The sequence below is a fragment of the Mercenaria mercenaria genome, chromosome 9 (genome assembly GCF_021730395.1).
Source record: "Mercenaria mercenaria strain notata chromosome 9, MADL_Memer_1, whole genome shotgun sequence".
NCBI lineage: Eukaryota > Metazoa > Mollusca > Bivalvia > Venerida > Veneridae > Mercenaria > Mercenaria mercenaria.
Window position 1 is genome coordinate 45,332,873 of NC_069369.1, and position 24,148 is coordinate 45,357,020.

At 38.0% G+C, this 24,148-nt stretch overlaps 1 protein-coding gene across 1 annotated transcript in view; it reads left to right on the forward strand.

The window, feature by feature from the left end:
- LOC123547008 (condensin complex subunit 3-like) overlaps positions 1–24,148 on the forward strand; it is a 166,552-nt gene that overhangs the window by 126,981 nt on the left and 15,423 nt on the right. The window contains exons 19-23 of the mRNA XM_053550534.1: positions 8,600–8,800; positions 9,525–10,964; positions 12,389–12,496; positions 16,257–16,463; positions 20,889–20,976. Of these exons, the coding sequence (XP_053406509.1) occupies positions 8,600–8,800; positions 9,525–10,964; positions 12,389–12,496; positions 16,257–16,463; positions 20,889–20,976 (2,044 nt within the window). The remainder of the gene's footprint in view (positions 1–8,599; positions 8,801–9,524; positions 10,965–12,388; positions 12,497–16,256; positions 16,464–20,888; positions 20,977–24,148) is intronic.

Here is a 24,148-nt window from a genome sequence, read left to right on the forward strand (position 1 = left end):
TGTCCGTCCATCCGAAGTTCGTGACGTGCCTAGCTCAAAAAGTACTTGATATAAATTGATGAAACCTTGCATGAGTCTTAATTATGATATGAATTTGTGCACCTCCTATTTTTAGTCTGGGTCCACCCCCTATTTCCAGAGTTATGGCCCCTGAAACAGTCAAAAATGCACATTTGAACCTTGTGACACGCCTAACTCAAAAAGTATTTCATATAAATTGATTAAACCTTGCATGAGTCTTTATCATGTTATGAACTTGCGCACCTCATATTTACTGCCTCTGCCCCCTATTTCCAGAGTTACTGCCCCTAAAATAGTCATAAATGCACATTTTCACCTTGTGACGCTCCTAGCTCAAAAAGTATATGATATAAATGGATGAATACTTGCATGAGTCTTTATCATGATATAGACTTGCGCTCCTCTTATTTTTTGGCTGGCTCCACCCCCTATTATTAAAGTTATGGCCCCTGAAATAGTTAAAAAATCAATCTCATTTTCACCTAATAATGTGCCTAGCTCAAAAAGTATTTGATGTTAATTCATGAAACCTTGCTTGAGTCTTTATTAGGATGTGACCTTGCACACTTGACGTTCTTCTTGGGAATCTTAGAGCTTATTACAGAGTTATGGCCCTTGAAATAGCCAAAATAGTGGATTTTTGTTTGTTACACTCATAGCTCAAAAAGTATATGGCCTAGAATAATGAATCCTTCTCATAAAATGTTTGAGGCTATACCCCCTTAAGACTGCAAACATTTGAATTATTGCCCCTTATTTGTGACAAATGTACCAGTGGGGGCACGCCCTGTGTCCTACAGACACATTCTAGTTTCTTATTCTATGTGTCATGCGCAAAACCCGGGCCCTTAACTGCAAGGTCATGGTCACACTTTGAAGTCAAAGGCCAAAAAGGCTTTTTTCCTGTCCAGTCTGTAACTCAAAGATCCTTAAAGGGATTTTAATATTACTTGGCACAAATGTTCACCATCATGAGACGGAGTGACATGCGCAAGAACTTGGTCCTCCCTAGGTCTAAGGTCAAGGTCACACAGAGAGGCCAAAAGTCAGATACAAGAATGACTTTGTCTGGAACATTTCTTCTTCATGCATGGAGAGATTTTGATGTAACTTGGCATAAATGTTCACTACCATGAGACGGATTCTTGTGCGCATGAACCAGGTCCCTAGGTCTAAGGTCAAGGTCACACTTAGAGGTCAAATTCAAGAATGACTTTGTCCAGAGCATTTCTTCTTCATGCATGGAGGGATTTTGATGTAACTTGGCACAAATGTTCACCAACATGAGGCACCATTGGTTTTAGCTCACCTGAGCCAAAGGCTCATGGTGAGCTTTTGTGACCGCTCAGTGTCCGTCTTGTGTCGTCTGTCCGTCCGTCCGTCAATATTTTCTAAAAAAATCTTCTTGAAAACCACTGGGCAGAATTACACCAAACTTTACAGGAATGATCCTTGGGTGGCCCCCTTTCAAAATTATTCAAAGAATTGAATTCCATGCAGAAGTCTGGTTGCCATGGCAGCCGAAAGGAAAATCTTTAAAAATCTTCTTGTCCAAAACTACAGTTCATAGGGTTTTTATATTTGGTATGTAGCATCATCTAGTGGTTCTCTACCAAGATTGTTCAAATTATTTCTATAGTGTCAGATATGGCCCAGCCCTGGGGTGGGGGGGGGGGGGAGGTCATATGGTTTACGTAGACTTATATAGGGAAAACTTTGAAAATCTTCTTGTCCAAAACCACAGGTCCTAGGGCTTTGATATTTGGTGTGTAGCATCATCTAGTGGTCCTCTACCAAGATTTTTCAAATTATCCCCCTAGGGTCAGATATGGCCCTGCTCTGGGGGTCACATGGTTTACATGCCCCATGTGGTTCTGGGACGATCTGTGTATGAAAAGAATTGGAACCACTGCCTTCCCCTTGCATGATTGTAAGAGGCAACTAATAAGGTCTTAACACTTGGTTTTGCTGTATCTCTGTGATTCCAGCAGGTATGCAAATTTTGATTCCATACCTCTTGTTTTTATTTTGATGTAAATGAGATGTGAAACCAAAATTTGTAGTCCTGTTTGGCGCCATATAACCTATACAGTGTTGGTGCACCGTAAAGCCCAAATAAATAAATAAACATGGTTTACATAGACTTATATAGGGAATAACTTTGAAAATCTTCTTGTCAAAAACCACAGGATCTAGGGCTTTGATATTTGGTATGTGACATCTAGTGGCCCTCTACCAAGATTATTCAAATTATGCCCTTGGGGTGAAAAGAGGCCCCGCCCCCGAGGGTCACATAGTTTTTATACGAGTTATATAGGAAAAAATACTTCAAAAATTATCTGATCGTATTTCCTAGACTAATTATAATTACCTTATGACCCAAAGTAATTAGGGGTCACTTGACTGTAACCTTGACTTACTGACCTACTTCCTTGTTTTTTAAGATACAGCCTTGAAATTTGGATGACATGTACAGTTTTGCACACAGATGTTAAAACTTTCAGTGACCTTGAATGTGACCTACTGACCTACTTTCTTGTTTTTTAAGATACAGTTTTGAAATTTGGATGACATGTATAGTTTAGCATGCCGATCTTTAAACAGACTTTCAGTGACCATCAGTTTGACCTACTGACCTACTTTGTTGTTTTCTAAGCTACAGCAAAAGGATTTGGACCGACTGTAATATTTTTTTTACTGATTTCAAAAGTAATCTTGCATAATCTTTACCTTGACCCACTCTCCTAATTTTCTTGTTTTTAAAGCTTTAGCTAAGAAATTTGTTCAAACAAGCAACTCTACTCAGGTGAGCGATATAGGGCCTCTTGTTAGAATTATGTCCCTTTGTTTTTATTATAAATAGTTTATATTGTAACTTATTTATTATAGGCCGTAGGGGAAAATGGAGACCAGTTTTCTGTAGTACAACATGCATGTTACATCCAATTTTTAGGAGTATTTTGACATATCTCTACCTAAGAGTTTTGTGTGGACTTGTATAGAATTTTTTTTTTTTAATTTCCCTTTGTTTTTAGCTCACCAGAGCACAAAGTGCTCAAGGTGAGCTGTTGTGACCGGTCATTGTCCGGCATCCGTCGTGTGTCAACATTTGCCTTGTGAACACTAGAGACCACATTTTTGACGCAATCTTTATGAAACTTGGTCAGAACATTTGTCTTGATGATCTCTAGGTCAAGATCGAAACTGGGTCATGTTGGGTCAAAAACTAGGTCAATAAATCAGATCACAGGAATAGCTTGTGAACACTCTAGAGACCACATTTGTGACCCAGTCTTGATGAAACTTGATCAGAATGTTAGTATTGATGATCTCTAGGTCAGGTTTGAAACTGGGTCATGTTGGATCAGAAACTAGGTCAGTAGGTCAGATCAATGGAAAAGCTTGTGAACACTAGAGAGACCACATTTGTGACCCAATCTTTATGAAACTTTGTCGGAATGTTAGTTTTGATGATCTCTAGGTCAGTATCCAAACTGGGTCATGTTGGATTAAAAACTAGGTCACTTGGTCAAATCAAAGGAAAAGCTTGTGAACACTCTAGAGGCTACAGTTGTGACCCAATATTTATAAAACTTAGAAAGTTCGGCTTGATGATTTCTAGGTCAAGTTTGAATCTGGGTCATGTGGGGTCAAAAACTAGGTCACTAGGCCAGATGAAAGGAAAATCTTTTCAACACTCTAGAGACCACAATTTAAGTTTGAAACATGAGAATTAGTCAGAATGTTGTTTTTTTTGATAATCTATAGATCAAGTTCGTATCTGGGTTATGTGGGGTCAAAAACTAGGTCACCAGTAGCTTGTGAACACTAGAGGCTACAGTTGTAACCAAATCTTTATGAAATTTAGTCAGAATGTTTTTCTTGATCATCTTTAGGTCAAGTTCAAATCTTGGTCATGTGGGGTCAAAAACTAGGTCAGTAGGCCAGATCAACTCTGGTGAGCGATATATAGGGCCATCATGGCCCTCTTGTTACTATAAATAACTTATATGATACCTTTTTGATAATCTGCCCAAAAAATCCATATGAAAACAACTGTAGGTTTTTAGCTCAGCTGTCACGTAGTGACAGGGTGAGCTTTTGTGATTGCATTTTGTCCGTCGTCCGTTCACAATTTCTTGTGAACACGATAGAGACCACATTTTGCAATCAATTTTAATCAAACTTGCACATATCTTGTATTGGCATAATATCTTGGTTCCTTTCGAAAACTGGCCAGATCCCGTCATGGGTCCCAGAGTTATGGGCCCTTAAAGGTCCAAAATTTGCTATTTTGGCATGTGAACACGATAGAGACCACATTTTGCAATCAACTGTAATCAAACTTGCACACAACTTGTATTGGCATATCTCAGTTCCTTTCGAAAACTGGCCAGATCCCATCATGGATCCCAGAGTTATTGGCTCTTAAAGGGCCAAAATTTGCTATTTTTGGCTTGTGAACACAATAGAGACCACATTTTGCAGTAACTGTAATCAAACTTGCACACAACTTGTATTGGCATAATATCTCAGTTCCTTTCGAAAACTGGCCAGATCCCATCATGGGTTCCAGAGTTATGGCCCCTTAAAGGGCCAAAATTTGCTATTTTTGGCTTGTGAACACAATAGAGACCACATTCTGCCATCAACTTTAATCAAACTTGCACACAACTTGTATTGGCATAATATCTCAGTTCCTTTCGAAAAGTGGCCAGATCCCATCATAGGATCCAGAGTTATGGTCCATTAAAGGGCCAGAATTTGCTATTTTGGCTTTTGCAGCCATATAGAGACTTCATTTATGGTTTGATTTGATACAAACTTGCAAAATATCTTCAGCAACAATAAATTTTGGATTCCGTGATGAATCTGTCAGATCCAATTATAGGTTCCGGAGTTACGGCCCCTGAAAGAGCCAAAATTTGTTAATTTTTACCTTGTGAACACGATAGAAGTGACATTTTATATTTGATTTTAACCACACTTACACACAACTTAAATCACAATAAGATCTCAGTTCCTTTCGAAAACCGGCTAGATTCCGTAATGGGATCTGGAGTTGCTGCCCCTGAAAGGGGCAAAATTTTCTAGTTTGGCCCTTTCAGCCATATAGAGGTTTCATTTATGCTTTGATTTGATACAAACTTGCACAGAATGTTGATGTTGATGATCTCTAGGCCAAGTTCGCAACTGGGTCATGTATAGAATGATTATGTTGATGATTTCTAAGCCTGGATCGGAACTGGGTCATGTCTGGTCAAAAACTAGGTCATCAGGTCAAATCAGATGAAAAGCTTGTTAACACTCATGTTCATTTGATGTGCATGAAACTTGGCCAGAATGTTTGTGTGCATGAAATATCAGATGAATTTTTATCTGGGTCATGTAGGTTCAAAAAATAGGTCACCAGGTCAAATAAAAGAATAAGCTTGTTTACACTCAAGAGGCCACGTTTTTTGGTCCAGTCTTAATGAAAATTGGTCAGAATATTTGTCTCCATGAAATCACTAGGTAAAATATGTTTACACTGTTATTGTGTGTTACTCAGGTGAGGGACTTAGGGCCATCTTGGCTCTCTTGTTATATATACAAATTTTAATCCTAGTGTTTTGTTATAACATATTGTATATATAGTACAATATTGCTTATACATTATTGACAGATATCAGTTCATTTTGTTATACTACAGTCGAGAAAATTAGGTACCTTCCAGTAGGGGACTTTGTATTGCATGGCAATTTACTTCATTCACTTGTTCTTTCTACCTTGCTAATATGTTTGTTATGGTCCCTAAAAATAGGGGAGCATAATTATTGTTGTCACCTTGTCCATCACACTTTCTGTCCAGAGAATATTGAAAATGCCAAGTTGTAACTTTTACATGTGTATGAGATCCATTTCGGTTTACTTTATTTCTAGATATGATCCTTCCCAGATCATTCCATTGAGTTTTTAGCTCACCTGTCACAAATTGACAAGGTGAGCTTTTGTGATCGCGTGGCGTCCGTCGTCCGTCTGTCCGTAAACTTTTGCTTGTGACCTCTCTAGAGGCCATATTTTTCATGGGATCTGTATGAAAGTTGGTTTGATTGTTCATTTTGATGATATCTAGGTCAAGTTCGAAACTGGGTTAACCCTTTCCCACATGGATACGTTTATCACCGTATCTATCGATTACCAAACAGAAACGTATTGACCCGTGTCTATCGGTTCCCCGATAGAAACGTATTATACCGATTAACGGCCATTTGAACAGAATCGTTTTATCCCGTGTCTCATAATCAATCGCTTTATTTTCGTTCTTTTCCTAAAGAAACAAATTCCGGATGTTTACTAACTCAAAATATGGGATTTCGTCATCATTATTTACGTAAAAGATCATGTGGTTACTATTTAAATTTATCGAGTACTTTGCAAAGAAAGACACCAGGGTTTTTTCCTACATGTGCACGACGCTACGTCATGGAAAATTACTGAGAAACTGCTTGCAACTAGCCGTTTCGCGGGGCTTTCCTCGTTCTAAAAATAACAACCATTTAACATCAAAGTATTTTTAAATGTGTTAGGTCATGAAGGTCATGCGTGATACATGCAGATTTCCCCTAAACAACAATTTGTGTATACGATGGCTTGGAATTTATGGCCTTACATAACGGGAAGTGTTAATCAAAACAGAAGGACCGCGGCTTTCAAATATTTTATGACACCCCAAGAGTTAATTGCTGCGGAAGTCACCCGTGATGTACCGACGTTTGATCATCAAAATATTACGTAATATTATCTTAAAAATATTTAATTTTTAGCACAAGAATACTGTAGTCGGTTACGAGTCTCGATCTCCACGATCTTTTTGCACTTTCAGAAATTTACGATCCGTTATTTTTGTAGTGTTATTCAGTTTGATGGTTGTTTTTTATATAAATACTTACCGATTCCGATTCGGAAGATAAGTCTATTAACTATAAATCAAACTTTCAAACATCAAAATGAAATTGTATATGAATTTCAATGTGAAAGTAATCCAAAACAGAATTTTATGCCTAAAAATATATATTCCCGTACTTTAACACTTTATATCTTCGAAACTCAAAGAGAAACTACAATAAATTTTGTATCATCGGAAAGAGAATTTAAATTGCTATAAACTTTATATTGACAAAAATAATGTCAAACTTACAGAAAATATTAAAATAATGACATTTTTAACATGTGTGTATGTAATCACAAAATAATGCCAACACCTCTGTTCAGATAAGACAGTCACCTTTATCAGCCATATACCGATTATTGATTATTGATTATCACTTATCAGTGTTACGTAAAAGAGGTTACTTTGGCTTCTGTTCTGTGTGGTAAAGGGTTAACTGTGGTCAAAAACTAGGTAAGTAGGTCTAAAAATAGAAAAACATTGTAACCTCTCTAGAGGCCATACTTTTCAATGGATCTTCATGAAAACTGGGTCACGTGCCATCAAAAACTAGGTCAGTAGGTCAAATAATAAAAAAAACCTTGTGACCTCTCTAGAGGCCATATATTTCATGGGATCTGTATGAAAATTGGTTTGAATGTTCATCTTGATGATATCTAGGTCAAGTTCGAAACTTGGTCACGTGCCATCAAAAACTAGGTCAGTAGGTCAAATAATAAAAAAACCTTGTGCCCTCCCTAGAGGCCATATTTTTCATGGGATCTATATGAAAGTTGGTTTGAATAGTCATCTTGATAATATCTAGGTCAATTTCGAAACTGGGTCAACTGCGATCAAAAACTAGGTGAGTAGGTCTAAAAATAGAAAAACCTTTTGACCACTCTAGAGGCTATATTTTTCAATGGATCTTCATGAAAATTTGTCTGAATGTTCACCTTGATGATATCTAGATAAATTTGAAACTGGGTCACATGTGGTCAAAACTAGGTCAGTAGGTATAAAAATAGAAAAACCTTGTGACCTCTCTAGAGGCCATACTCTTCATGAGATCTTCATGGAAATTGGTGAGAATGTTCACCTTGATAATATCTAGGTCAAGTTCAAAACTGGGTCATGTGCCTTCAAAAACTAGGTCATTAGGTCAAATAATAGAAAAACCTTGTGACCTCTCTAGAAGCCATATTTTTCAATGGATCTTCATGAAAATTGGGTCATGTGGAGACAGGTGAGCGATTCAGGACCAGCATGGTTCTCTTGTTTAGAACTTTGATACTATTGATGGAAATTGTATGAATCTTGAAAATGATTAGTATTGAAGCCTCAATGTACATACACTACTTTAATCGATTTCATTGATTTATTACCATACATAATCATTCTGAGAAAAAGATATATTTGAAATAAGTTTCATGGAAGCATATTCTTTTTACCCACAAAACCAGCCATTCGTGTGCATCCTGTGTTTTAAATTTCCTGTTGTTTGATATTATAATCTTACCATTTAGACTATACTACCAGTACATCTATCACTAGCTGACTCTCAGGCCCTTCAGGCCTTTGATATTGTGTTTAATATAGCTACTGACCGACTTTTATAAAAAGAAATATGATGAAATTTTAGTGTTAATTAATTTTTTATATAATCAGGTGTGAGAGGCCTTTACTCGCATAACATGACACTTGCAATGGAGTCTGAATCAGAGTTGGACATTGCTGATGATTCTACAGTGGAAGTTGATGCCTCATGTTTAATGAGTCGTACAAGTGTAGAGACACCCTCTCGACGCAATAGAAAGAACACTTCAACTACAGAGATTGCAGAGGAAGATGTTTTTATAGCACCCAATGGTTTGTATATGAATAAAGAAAAAAGTTTGTGTCTGGTCCATTTTTCATTTGAACAAATGTTCGATTTAAGGTCTGCTACAAAAAGTAATCATTCTACAAGGCATAGCCCAGGACAGGTCGTTGTGTTAGTAGTTTATTGATCCAGTTTCTTCCATTGTCCTTTAAGGTTAATTTGTAGTCAATTTATAATGCGCTGGCACTGTTGGCTCATTTGCAAGTACCATATACTCTAGAAGTTTTGGAATTCATTCCTCTGGAGTTATGTTGTTTTAAGAAGTCATATGCTGTTTTGATGTATGGCCAGATGTGTAAATCAAGTAGGCAGTGGACTCTTCTGGAAACAGAACAGGCAAATTGTGCATTAAAGGTCAAAGAAAAATTTTAAAACAGTTTCTATGTTGCATTTTGAGTTTAAATTTATTTGGTGACAGTATGTCTCAATATTACATTGAAATAATACTCCATCCTCTGCAATAACTCATGAAGCAAAAGAATCAAGGTTATCAATCTTCTATTTCTGTAACCATTGTCACATTTTCAGAGAGCTGCTATTGTTGTCTTGTTCCCAGCTTTTAGCTCTCTGTCAGTGTGTAACTGTTATTTTAAACTGAAAAAAGTCATGGAATTTTGTCTGCTTTGGTCTGTGCGAACCATGGCACTTAAATGAATCTGCATCTTGTCTTGTATGTCAAAATATTTTAAAGAAGGTAATGTGCTTTTTTAGAGCTGCAAAGACCAGTAAGTGAAGCAGTTGCTGACACTGGAATTGAGGAGACTGATGTAGTAGGAGACCAACGAGTACCAGCAACCGAGAGTCAAAATGCTGTTAACCCACAGGAAGAGAAAACAACTGGAAAAGAGAAATCTCCAAGGTCAGAGTCTCCAGATAAACGTGGAAGACCTACCGAAAAAAAGGCTGCATCCCCAAAGAAAATTGGCCGTAAATCTCCAGTGAAGTCCCAGGAGAAAAGAAAAGCATCAATGTCTCCAGCAGATGTTTCACCAGAGAAAAGAATTGCATCTGAATCTCCTGCTAGAAGATCTCAAGAAAAAAGAAAAGCTTCTAAATCTCCAACAAGAGAGAGGAAGAGAATGTCGAAATCTCCAGCAAGGTCAGAATCTTATGGTAGAAGCAGTTCAAATTCTCCAGAGAAAAGGAAATCTTCTGAATCTCCGATAAAAGAGGCTGGACGTAATAGGATGGCAGAGTTCCAAGAAAAATCTCCAGAAAGAAAGAACAAATCTAAATCACCTGCTAGAGGAAACACAGAAAAAAGAAAATCTTCAGCATCCCCCACCAAAACATCAGGTGGAAAAGATGATAAAGCTTCTCCAGCTAAAAAGACAAAGGAAAATGCAAAAGCTTCAGCTTCAAACCCAAAGATGTCACCAGTGAAGAAGGCATCAAAAGTCCAGAAACCAGAAAAGACAAAAGAATTAGTACAACATCCAGTTAAAGGCAAATCTGGTCTGGATGAAGAACAAAAAAGAAATGAAAAGTTGAAGAAAAGTCAATCCCCAGAAAGGAAGAAAAGTGCCTCAAAAGTCCCAGCCAAAAATAGTGGAAAAGCTGTTGAGAAAAACATCAGAAAAGCTATGCCTAAATCAATTGATACTGGAAGAACAAGATCAGCAGCTTCAATCTCGGAGGTGAAGTCTCCAAGACAAGCTAGAGGTGTGAAGCCAAGTGATTCAGGCAAATTGTCTTCCACCAATTCACCTAAGCCCGCCCTTAAAGCAGGTAGTAAAATTGTTGCAGATACTCCGGATCAGGTGTCGAGGAAGGTATCAACAAGGTCTTTAGTAAGTTCTCCAGATACAAGTACTCCAAGTGGAAAAGGTATACCTAAAGGAAAATCTGTGGCTGAAACACCGGAGCATGCAGTTAAACAAAAACCCAGACAAAAGGAAACAGCTCCTGTATCTGCTGGACGTAGTGGAGCAAGGTCTATATCAGCTAAGCCGGTTGTCGTGTTAACTGATGTAAAGGCAAGGCATCAGAAGACTTCCACTAGAACACCAAGGATGACAGTTAATTCAGCCTCTGAGTCCTCGCCAGAAAAAACAGCAACTATAACAAATAGGGGCAAGATCACAAGTACTGACGATTCTAGCACAAGTTCACCTGATTCAGCGAAGCAAAAAACACAGAAGAAAGGGAAAGGTTAGAACATTAATATTTCTCACTTGATACTTTATCTAGTTTTGTTATAACAAATAGTAATTGGATTAAGATGTATCAGGCAGAATCAAAATCTGCAGTGAGTCTTGGCACTTAGATTTACCTTTGACATCAGTTTGTCAATCTGTGAATGTTATTCAGTATGTGGAGTTGATTTGGGTGTGGGCAGTGTTTTTGGGATCAGAAGGTCAAGGTCACAGTAACCTTGAGACTGAAAATGGTTTCTGCTCAATAAAGAACCTTTGGCCTACATTTGTCAAACCTCATAGGATGATTGCCTGTAGTCTGTAGATGACCTTTTATACTTTCCAGATCAGTAGGCCAAAGGTCAAGATCACTGTTAACCTTAGACTGAAAATATTTTCTGCTCAGTAACAAAAAAAGCCTTTGCCTAGAGAGGATAATTGCCTGATGTCAGTAGATTATCCCTATTGTTTTAGGTAGGGCTGGGATGATGTCAAAATGTTGAAACCTGTTAATCATTTGTATGAAATCGAATCGAACCGGTTAATCGGCCGCCATATTGAACATGCTGTTTTCTTTCCTGACGACTGTATCAAGGTACTTCCAGCAGCTGACTTCATTAGTAACTTACGGACTTTATCGTTTGAAAGCAGTGTGATAATTGAGAAGTCGTATTTTGGTGTATTTTATTTTAGATATATCACGACAGGCAAATCTGAGACTATTGATTATGTTGATGATGTTTTTTAGGTGAAATATACCATAGGTCTATGTGCTGGTCAAAGAAATCTATAAGAATAAAGTACGATTTGTGATGTTTTTTGTTTGAAAGCAATTAGCGGTTTTGCAAAATTGAAACTGGTTTCACCTAGTAATCGAATCGGATCCGATTAACCGAGTAATCGTCCCAGTCCTAGTTTTAGGGTTCAATAGGTCAGAGGTCAGAGTGACCTTGAGATATGGTAACTGTTTTCATTCAATAACTAAAGAATGCCTTGGCCTACTTCAAGAAACTACATTATGATGTTTGCCTGTGGTCAGTAGATGGCCTTATTATTTTGGGAATCAGTAGGGCAAGGTCACAATGACCTTGAGAATGAAAACAATTTCTGCTCAGAAACTAAAGAATTCTTTGTCCTTCAGTTGTCAAACTTTCTAGGATGATTGCAGGTGGTCACTAGATAATCCTTTCTGATTTGGGATTGGTAGATCAAAGGTCAAGGCCACAGAAACTTTGATGCTGAAAATGGTTTCAGTTCTATAATTAAAAGGTGCTTTGGCTTTCCACCTAAGGATGGTTGCCTGTAATGAGTAAATGACCCATGATGTTTTTAGGTTGTTTGGTCAGAGGTCAAAGTCACAGCATACAAAATTATGTACCCACTTACTTCCTACAGGCCATTATGTATTTAAATGTTTTACAAACAACTGTTGTTTTTCAGGTAAAGTAAGCCCTGTGAAAAATCTAGCTTTAGAAACTACCACTGATGAAGATGAGGAAGAAGTTTCATTGAAACGTAAAGCCAAACCTTCAAGACGTAGTGCAACAGGTAATAGTGCAATGAGTAACGGTATCACAGTGACCTTGAGCTGGACATTGATTTCTGATAGATAACTTGAATATGCTTTATCTTAGGAAGTTTAAACTTCTTAGCAGGTTTGTCGTAACTGGCAAATGACTATAGTATTGAATATAAGGTTAGATGGTTCTGATGATCTTCATTGGCAAATTGGTTGATATCGAAGGAATGCTTTAGGTTAGGAACCTCGAACTTGGTATTCAGTACTCTTTGTCTTTTTGTACACAACTTCTGTATATCTTTGTCTTTTTGTACACAACTTCTGTATATCTTGAAATAAAATATCTTTCAAAATATACTAAAACCACTTATCTGGCAGCGGTTATAAATTCACTGAATATAATGCTTGTTCTTTCTACTTCACTGATATGCTTATTATGGTCCCTAAAAGTGGGGGAGCATAGTTATAGCCACCTTGTCCATCACACTTTCTGTCCAGAGGATATTGAAGATACCAAGTTGTAACTTTTACATGAGATCCATTTCGGTTTACTTTATTTCTAGATCTGATCCTTCTCAGATCATTCCTGTGGGTTTGTTAGAACTTTGATACCATTGATGGGTCATGTGGGGTTAAAAACAAGGTCACCTGGTCAAATCATAGGAAAAGCTTATGAACACTTTAGAGGCCACATTTGTGACTCAGTCTTTATGAAACTGGGTGAGAACGTTTGTCTTCATCATTTCTAGGTCAAGTATGAATCTGGGTCATGTGGGGTCAAAAACTAGGTCACTAGGCCAGATCAAAGGAAATTCTTTTCAACATTCTAGAGACCACAGTTTAAGTTTGAAACTCATGGGAATTAGTCAGAATGTTTGTTTTGATAATCTATAGGTCAAGTTCGAATCTGGGTCATATGGGGTCAAAAACTAGGTCACCGGTCAAATCAAAGGAAAAGCTTGTGAACACTCTAGAGGCCAGAGTTGTAACCAAATCTTTACGAAATTTAGTCAGAATGTTTGTCTTGATGATCTTTAGGTCAAGTTCAACTCTTGGTCATGCGGGGTCAAAAATTAGGTCTTTAGGCCAGATCAACTCTGGTGAGCGATGTATAGGGCCATCTTGGCCCTCTTGTTTGCTTAAAATTTCAGGTTGATGTTTTGATGCACTTTCACTTTATCTCTGTTATTATCAAATGGTATTTATTCAAACTTAAAATAGTTGTACCACAACATAACCCACGTCTTATGATACAAGGGCCATAACTCTTGCATGAATTATGTCCCCTTTTTACTTAGAATTTCAGGTTAATTGTGGTGCTTTTTATGCCCCTAAAGGGAGGCATATAGTTTTTGAACCGTCTGTCGGTCTGTCCGCAATTTTCGTGTCCAGTCCATATCTTTGTCATCCATGGATGGATTTTCAAATAACTTGGCATGAATGTGTACCACAGTAAGACGACGTGTCGCGCGCAAGACCCAGGTCCGTAGCTCAAAAGTCAAGGTCACACTTAGACGTTAAAGGTCATTTTTCATGATAGTTCATTGATGGGCGTGTCCGGTCCATATCTTTGTCATCCATGGATGGATTTTCAAGTAACTACGCATAAATGTGTGGCACAGTAAGACGACATGTGGCGCGCAAGACCCAGGTCTGTAGCTCAAAGGTCAAGGTCACACTTAGACGTTAAAGGTCATATTTCATGATAGTGCATTGATGGGCGTGTCCAATCCATATCTTTGTCATTCATGCATGGATTTTAAAATTATTGGGTATGAATGTGTACCACAGTAAGATGACGTGTCGCGCTCAAGACCCAGGTCCGTAGCTCAAAAGTCAAGGTCACAGACGTTAAAGGTCATATTTCATGATAGTGCAATGATGGTCATGTCCGGTCCAGATCTTTGTCATTCATGCATGGATTTTAAAATAACTACGCATGAATGTGTAGCACAGTAAGACCATTTGTCGCGCGCAAGACCCAGGTCCGTAGGTCAAAGGTCCTAAACTCTAACATCGGCCATAACTATTCATTCAAAGTGCCATCGGGGGCATGTGTTATCCTATGGAGACAGCTGATGTTCACTATATCTTTGGCATTACTTTATCTCTGTTATTACCAAATGAATTTGATTAAAACTTAAATTAGTTTTTCCAGAACATTATCCTCATGATATGACACAAGGTCAGTAACTCTGGTGCAAATTTTTTATGAGTTATATCCCCTTTTTACTTAGAATTTCAGTTTAATTTTTATGCTTTTTAGCTCACCTGAGCCAAAGGCTCAAGGTGAGCTTTTGTGACCGCTCAATGTCCGTCGTGTGTCGTCTGTCGTCCATCTGTCAACATTTTCTAAAAAAATCTTCTTGAAAACCACAGGTCAGAATTACATCAAACTTCACAGGAATGATCCTTGGGTGGTCCCCTTTCAAAATTATTCAAAGAATTGAATTCCTTATAGAACTCTGGTTGTCATGGCAACCGAAAGGAAAAAAGTTTAAAAATCTTCTTGTCCAAAACCGCAAGGCATAGAGCCTTGATATTTGGCATGTGACGTCATCTAATGGTCCTCTATGAAGATTGTTCAAATTATGCCCCTGGGGTGAAAAGAGGCCCAGCCCCGTGGGTCCCAAGTTTTACATAGACTTATATAGGAAAAAACTTTAAAAATCTTCTTGTCTAAAACCACAAGACCTAGGCCTTTGATATTTGGTATGTAGCATTGCCTTGAGGTCCTCTACCAAAATTTTTCAAATTATAACCCTGGGGTGAAAAAAGGCCCTGCCCTTGGGGGTCTCAAATTTTACATAGACTGATATAGGAAAAAACTTTAAAAATCTTCTTGCCTGAAACTGGAAGGCCTATGCTTTTGATATTTGGTATGTTGCATTGCCTTGTGGTCCTCTACCAAAATTGTTCAAATTCTGCCCCTGGGGTGAAAAGAGGCCCTGCCCTGGGGGTCCCAAATTTAACATAGACTTATATAGGGGGAAAAAAATCTTCTTGTTTGAAAGTTCAAGACCTAGGCCATTGATATTTGGTATGATGTATTGCCTAGTGGATGTCTTACAAGATTGTTCAAATTATTCCCCTGGGGTGAAAAGAGGCCCCGCCCTGGGGTCACTTGGTATATGAGTTATATAGGAATAAATACTTAAAAAAATTATCAGATCATATTTCCTAGACTGTTTGATTATTATTATCTGATGACCCCAAGTGATTAGGGGTCACTTGACTCTGACCATGACCTACTGACCTACTTTCTTGTTTTTTAAGATACAGCCTTGAAATTTGGATGACATGTACAGTTTCACACACCGATCTTAACACTGACTTTCAGTGACCATGAATATGACCTACTGACCTAATTTCTAATATTTTAGCATCAGTTTGCCATTTTAAACATGTGGCTCATATTACTCAGGTGAGCGATTCAGGGTCATCATTTTTTTAAAACCTGCTTTTTGTTTCAGGTAGTTTAAATATCACAATATTTATCAAATCAAATGTAAAACTAGAAATTATATTTAAATCTAAAGAAATAGTTCACTTTTTGAATACTTTTATATCCAAGGGAGGTAATTACAAAATTTCGTGAAAAGTAATAAAATATACATTTTGAGTATGGATCTAACTCTGTGTAATGGGTGTTTCTGTTTCTTAAATTAATCTCTAACAGAATATATGAAAAGTGAAAAATGTCATAAAATGTTGCTCGAATGTGATTGACCACCTTTAACAGTGCTGGTAAAAACATATACATGTTAGTGAAAATTTTGTTTTTTGCAGCATCTGCTTCAGACAGTACTGTAGCAACACCACCTGTTGCAGGTCGTACAACAAGATCATCTCTGTCCCAGAGTTCACTAGACAGTCCTTCAGTCAGGTCACTAAGGCAGCCAACAAGTGTTTCTGGAACAAAGACATTAAAAAACTTGCAGACAGCAGCTGGCAAGCGGGCTGATGAAAAAACTTCTCTTAGACCTACTAGAGCAGGTTTGCATAAGAATTTGCATCATTACTATAATAGTACAATATTGTTTATACATCATTGACAGATATCAGATCATTATTATACTGCAGTAGAGAAAATTAGGTCCCTGCCAGTAGGAGACTTTGTATTACATGGCAATACTTCATTCACTTGTTCAAATTATTCTGATGTGTCAAAAATCATGGCTGCCATGGGAGTGGTCACTTTTTATATGCTCGAAGGGACGTATTATGTTATGACCCCGGTGTCTGTCTGTCCGTCCGTTAGCAAATTTGTGTCTGCTCTGTAACTCTTGAACCCCTTGAAGCATTTCGAACAAACTTGACACAAATGTTCATCACATCGAGACGACATGCAGAGCGTATGTTTCAGATGGCTCGCTTCAAGGAATGTCACACTTAGGGGTGAAAGGTCATATGACTTTGTTTCGTGTCAGCTCCGTAACTCTTGAACTACCTGAAGGACTTTAAAGAAACTTGGCACAAATGTTCACCACATCGAGACGACGTGCAGAGAGCATGTTTCAGACGGCTGGCTTCAAGGTCACATGACTTTGTTTCGTGTGTATATTGCTCTGCATTGCGATGCTCTTGTTTTTATTTTGCAGATCCCTTATTAACTCATCTGATTTTTTGAAGAAAAAAATGATGAGCTATTGTCATTACTTGATCGGCATTGGTGTTGCCTGGTTAAGTTTTATGTTTAGGTCAGCTTTTCTCCTAAACTAAAGCTATTGCTTTAAAACTTGCAACACTTGTTCACCATCAAAAGCTGACTCTGTACAGCAAGAAACATAACTCCATCCTGCTTTTTGCAAGAATTATGGCCCCTTTTGGACTTAAAAAATATCAGATTTCTTGGTTAAGTTTTGTGTTTAGGTCAACTTTTCTCCTAAACTGTCAAAGCTATTGCTTTGAAACATGCAACACTTGTTCACAATCATAAGCTGACTCTGTACAGCAAGAAACATAAGTGCATCCTGCTTTTTGCAAGAATTATGGCCCCTTTTGGACTTGGAAAATCAGATTTCTTGGTTAAGTTTTGTGTTTAGGTCAACTTTTCTCCTAAACTATAAAAGCTATTGCTTTAAAACTTGCAACACTTGTTCACCATCAAAAGCTGACTCTGTTCAGCAAGAAATATAACTCCATCCTGCTTTTTGCAAGAAATATGGCCCCCTTTTGGACTTAGAAATATCAGATATATTGGTTAAGTTTTGCGTTTAGGTAAACTTTTCTCCTTAACGGTCAAAGCTGTTGCTTTTAAACTTGGAGCACTTATTCGCCATTAAAAGCTGACTCTCCACAGCAAGTACCGTAACTGTACATTGCTTTTTGCAAGAATTATGGCCCCTTTTGAACTTAGAAAATCATTGGTAGGACAATATTTCTATTATACAGAGACAAAAAAATCAGATGAGTGTCTGCACCTGCAAGGCAGTGCTCTTGTTTTTTCACTTACAATAATTTTTTTATTGAATTACTTCCCTTTTATGTTACTATAAATAGCCTATTTTGTAACTTTTTTATTATTGGCCGTAGGGAAAAACAGAGACCACTTTTTTGTGGTACAACATGGATGGTACCTCCAATTTTTAGGTGTATTTTGACATATCTGTACCTGGTAAGGATTTTTTGTGGAGTTAGATTTTTGTACCCCCCGACAACAAAGTTGTAAGGGGGGGTATACTGGTTTCAGGTTGTCCGTCTGTCTGTCTGTCTGTCCGTCTGTCCGTAGACGCAATCTTGTGCGCACCATCTCTCCTTATCCCCTTGACAGAATTTAATGAAACTTCACACAAGTGATCAGTACCAACAGTAGTTAAGCATGGGGCATGTTAGGTTCTTTTAGAAAAAAAATTTGCAGAGTTATGGAACTTTGTTTTTTTGTTACTATACTATATACATAGACACAGTCTTGTGCGCACCATCTCTCCTCATCCCCTTGACACAATTTAATGAAACTTCACACAAGTGATCAGTACCAACAGTAGTTGTGCATGGGGCATGTTAGGTTCTTTTAGAAAAAAATTTTGCAGAGTTATGGAACTTTGTTTTTTTGTTACTATACTATATACATAGACACAGTCTTGTGCGCACCATCTCTCCTCATCCCCTTGACACAATTTAATGAAACTTCACACAAGTGATCAGTACCAACAGTAGTTGTGCATGGGGCATGTTAGGTTCTTTTAGAAAAAAAATTTGCAGAGTTATGGGACTTTGTTTTTTTGTTACTATACTATATACATAGACACAATCTTGTGCGCACCATCTCTCCTCATCCCCTTGACAAAATTTAATGAAACTTCACACAAGTGATCAGTAACAACAGTAGTTGTGCATGGGGCATGTTAGATTATTTCAGAAAAAAAATTTGCAGAGTTATGGGACTTTGTTTTTTTTGTTACTATACTATATACATAGACACAATCTTGTGCGCACCATCTCTCCTCATCCCCTTGACACAATTTAATGAAACTTCACACAAGTGATCAGTAACAACAGTAGTTGTGCATGGGGCATGTTAGGTTCTTTCAGCGACAAAAATTGCAGAGTTATGGGACTTTGTTTCTTGTTAACATACTATGTACATACAGTCTGCATATGCAATCTTGTGCGTGCCTAATCTACCAAACCCTTGCACACAATTTAATGAAACTTCACACAAGTGATCAGTACCAACCCTAGTTGTGCATGGTGCATGTTACATTCTTTTAGATAAATATTCTGCATAGTTATGGGACTTTGTTTTTTGTTACTATACTGTATACATACAGTCTATATACATACAGTCCACATAATTATGCAATCTTGTGTGCGTCAAATTGCAATGTACTGTGTCAGTGCATGAGGGGGGTACATTCATCACCTTTAGTGATAGCTCTAGTTTTTTCTGTGGACTTAGAATTTAGGGTCAAAGGTCGTATATTGCTCCGTATTGCGGTGCTCTTGTCCCTGTATGTTTATATAGGGAACTTTAAAAATTTTGAAAATGAAACTACTGGCTGATATCCCGACTAATGTTCAGTGCTGGGTGATTTACTTAAGTTGATACTGTTTCCAGCAGTATCGGCCTAGACTGAATGCTGGGGAGGTAAATATGATGCCTGCCATGGGCTTGGCTGGAAATAAGTTGTTCCATCCATTCCAGGTAGGGACTTTTGTAGACTACCCACGTTAAACAAGAAACTTTACCTTTTTACCTTTACCATTAGCCCAATTTTAAAATAATTTCACACAAATGGTCCTTGTTTGACCCTCTACCAAGAGTGTTCACTGTTCAGATTAATTATTTTGATTAATCAAAAACATGACCACAAGGGGTTTAAAAATGTTTTTGTCAGAAACAGAAGGCCTAGTTTAAAAAAAATTTAAACAAATGTTCCTTTGGTGACCTTTTATGACATTTGTTAAAATTAATCTGATGCATCAAAAATATGGCTGCCAGGGGGCTTGATCACAGGTATGTACTGGTACAGAATCCAGGAACACTGGTTAGGTTAACTGCACACCTTTACGTAACTGAAATACTGTTGAAAAACGGCTTTAAACCCAAAACAAACAAACACTTTATAGTAGAACCTTAAAAAATCTCATTGTCAGAAACTGCTGGCCTTTTACAAAAATTGTAAAAATATACTATTGCATAATTATCTTCCAAAACTGTTCAAGCAAGCAGTGTAAATCAGGGTTGAGATCTAGGGTCATCATGGCCCTTTTGTTTTTTACAAAACACAGAATGTTAGAGAAAATAATGCATATCTACAAGTTTCTGACATTGTTGATGTCAAAGTAGGACTGCTTTTTATACAAGAGTCCGTGCAGAATCCCCAAGATTGTCTTCCAATTTTGGAATTTGTTTTATAAGGGAATACTATGCCTTATATGTGAGAATTGATGGTATATGAAATAAAGTCCATAGGTGATAACAAGCATACGATGTCTGTAATGTATCCCTTCTACATCAGACTGGGATTCTTTCTGATACTGCAGCCCTCTGATGTTGAGTGATACCAGCTGTTTAGTTTATGTTAATTATCTCAAAGAAACAAAGAATTTTACCTTAAGAAAACTTAATTTCATTTTTCCCCCCAAATTTAACAGGTGAGCTCATAAAAATGTGAAAATAAGGGGTACATTGTATATAAAATTGCATTGGAAAAGGTGTTCTTAAATACTCCCAGAATGCAGGAAATGAAGCGCTGAATTTCAAAATTTTCATGGGGGGGGAGGGGGCGGCATACCTGGTCGGCTATTTTTCTATTTAAGCCTATTCAACAAAAACTTATTGACAACCCTGCGTTGATGTAAAAGTACCCAAAACATTGGAATGGCTGAGCCTTTAATTTTGGTTTTTCGTTCAGGATTTTACCTGTAGTATGCTGCTGTATGATAATTTTATATATTGTTTCCACTGTATTTTAGGGAAAAGTGAAAGTTCTCAGTCTCCCAGGCTGTCAAGTCGCACAGGTGGCACCACAACAGTCAGTGCAAGGTCCAAGTCTTCAGACAGGTACTACTTACTTAACTAATACTTCCATTAACTCACCTTAACAGAAGGTTCAGGCTGAGCTGTAAGTGTAGGTGGATAGTCCATTGTCAACTATTTTACTTAAGCATCATCTTAAAACTACTTGTCAGAAATACACCAAACTTGGTCCGTTGCATCCTGGGAAGGTCCTCTCTCAAATTTGTTCAAATGATTCCACTTTACTCATGAGCCACTAGAGCTAGAAAAAGAAAAACCTTTAAACAACTTCTCTAGACCGCTTGATGTATCTTCACGAAATTTGGTCTGTCTGATCATGATGATGTTTTCTCCAATATTTGTTGAAATGGTTCCTTTTAGGGCCAGCTATAGCTAAAAATAAGAATACCTTTAAACATCTTTACATAAGCTGCTTGATAGATCTTCATAAAACTTGGTCTGTAGCACCCTTGTAAGGTACTCTCTAAATTTTGTTCAAATTGGGATATATCCCACCTTTATTGGCCGCTAAACACGGTTGTTACCATTCATGATTCAGTGTGTCACATATTCAAGATCGGGTCAGCAACTTGGGGCCACTATAGCCCTCTTATTTTGGAAGAACATTTCCATGGTTAGAAAGAAGAAGCTTTCAGTTTTACATTCAGTAACTTTTGGAATACCTCATATTTTTAATCCCCGGCCACAAGTGGTGGGGGGTTATAGGAATGGTCTTCGTCCGTCCTTCCATCCGTCCGTAACACTTTCGTGTCCGCTCCATATTTCCTAAACCCCTTGAAGGATTTTCATGAAACTTGGGTCAAATGATCACCTCATCAAGACGATGTGCAGAACCCATGAACCAGCCTTGTCGGCTCAAGGTCAAGGTCACAACTCAAGGTCAAAGGTTTGAGCCTTCCATTTTGTGTCCGCTCTATATCTCCTAAACCCCTTGAAGGAATTTTATAAAACTTGGGTCAAATGATCACCTCATCAAGACGATGTGCAGACCCCATGAATCAGCCATGCCGGCTCAAGGTCAAGGTCACAACTGAAGGTCAAAGGTTTGAGCCTTCCATTTTGTGTCTGCTCTGTATCTCCTAATTCCCTCTAAGGATTCATATGAAGCTTGGGTCAAATGATGACCGCATCAAGGCGATGTGCAGAACTCATGAGTCAGCCATGCCGGCGCAAGGTCAAGGTCACAACTCAAGGTCAAAGGTTTTAGCCTTCCATTTCGTGTCCGCTCTCTATCTCCTAAGCCCCTTGAAGGAACTTTATAAATCTTGGGTCAAATGATCACCTCATCAAAACGATATGCAGAACTTATGAGTCAGCCAGGCCGGCTCAAGGTCAAGGTCACAACTTCGAGTGAAAGGTTTGAGCCTTCCATTTTGTTTCCACTCTATCTCCTAAACCCCTTGAAGGATTTTCATGAAACTTGGGTCAAATGATCACCTCATCAAGACATTGTGCAGAATTCATTAGTCAGCCATGTCAGTTCAAGGTCAGGGTCACAGCTAAAGGTCAAGGGTGTACCCTTTCACTATCCATAGCAGTGGCGGGGGATTTAGCTGTCTTTCAGACTGCCTTTTTTTCTTTCTTCCAGAAACAGCATGATGCTTCATTACTTTTATTTTTAGCTAGACTATCCGAAGAATAAGTAGAGCTATCCTTCTCACCACTTCATCGGCATCACACGTTGGATAAGTTTTTCGTACCAGTCCACATTTTGACAAAATCTTTTGAGATAAAGCTTTGAAACTTTCAACACTTGTGACCCATCACCATGTCCAGTTTTAGGCAAGAGTACATAACTCCATCAAGGATTTTGGCTGAATTATGGCCCCTTTTAACTTACAAATCTTGGTTAAGTTTTTCGTGCCAGTTCATATTTTGTGTAAACTGTTGACATATGGCTTTGAAACTTTTATCACTTGTTTACTATAACAGTCTCTATCTAGGCAAGAGAACATAACTCTGTCAACTATTTTGACTGAATTATGGCCGTTTTTCGTATAAGTCAACGTTTTGACAAAACTATTTGACTTGTGGCTTTGAAACTTTGAACACTTGTTTAGCATCATGATCTCCAGCTGTAGGCAAAAGTACATAACTCTGCCAACTATTTTGGCCTAATTATGGCTCTTTTTGGACTTGGAAATCAATTAAATTTTTCATACTGGTCCATATTTTGCCTAACCTGTTTGTCGTATGGCTTTGAAACTTTGACCACTTGTTTACCACCATAGTCTAAATATGTAGGCAAGACTACATAACGAGGACAAGTACTTTAGCTCAGTTATGGTCCTTGTTTGATAAATGGCTTTGAAACTTTGAACACTTAGTTACCATCATGGTCAAACATTGCCATATAGTGCAAGACGTATCCAAATCCACAAATACAGGTACACTGTTTGTCTTACCTATTTTTATGCCCCCAGCATCTGCTGATGCGGGAGGCATATAATAATTGTCCTGTCTGGGTCCGTACGAGGTTAACCAAATGGGACCGTTTCGTCTAGCATCAATACCCCTTACTAGAATGGCTTGATACTAATGCAGATGTAACATGTGACCATTCCTCATCTTCAGACATCACCTGACCTCAGTTTGACCTTGACCGTGACCTCATTTTGGACTTAGGTTGCTTTATATGGGCCATCTCTTGGTTAACCAAATGGGACCGTTTCGTCTAGCATCAATACCCCTTACAAGAATGAATTGATACTAATACAGATGTAAACTGTGACCATTCCTCATCTTCAAACATCACCTGACCTCATTTTGAGCTTGACCTTGTTTTGGACTTAGTTGCAAAATCTATCGACAAGGATGCCACTGGGGGCATCAAGCGTTTATTGAACGCAGCTCCTTGTTCTTCTTTTGTCAGAAAATCTCTGGTAATATTTTGACCCCATATTTCCATCAATTCTTCGAATAGTCGAGCGCGCTATCAACAGACAGCTCTTGTTTAAAAGATGACATGAAATTTATTAGCTATTATTATGGATGGATGGTCCAGCTTCAGCATCTTCTCAGAAACTGCTAGTCAGAATTACACTAAAATTGGTCAGCAGCATCTTGGCATGGACCTCAATCAAGTTTGTTCAAATGGTTCACCTTGGCCCCTTTTAGGGGCCACCAGAGCTGAAAATAGAAAAACCTTTAAAGAACTTCTTCTCATGAACCGCTTAATGGATCCTCATCAAACTTG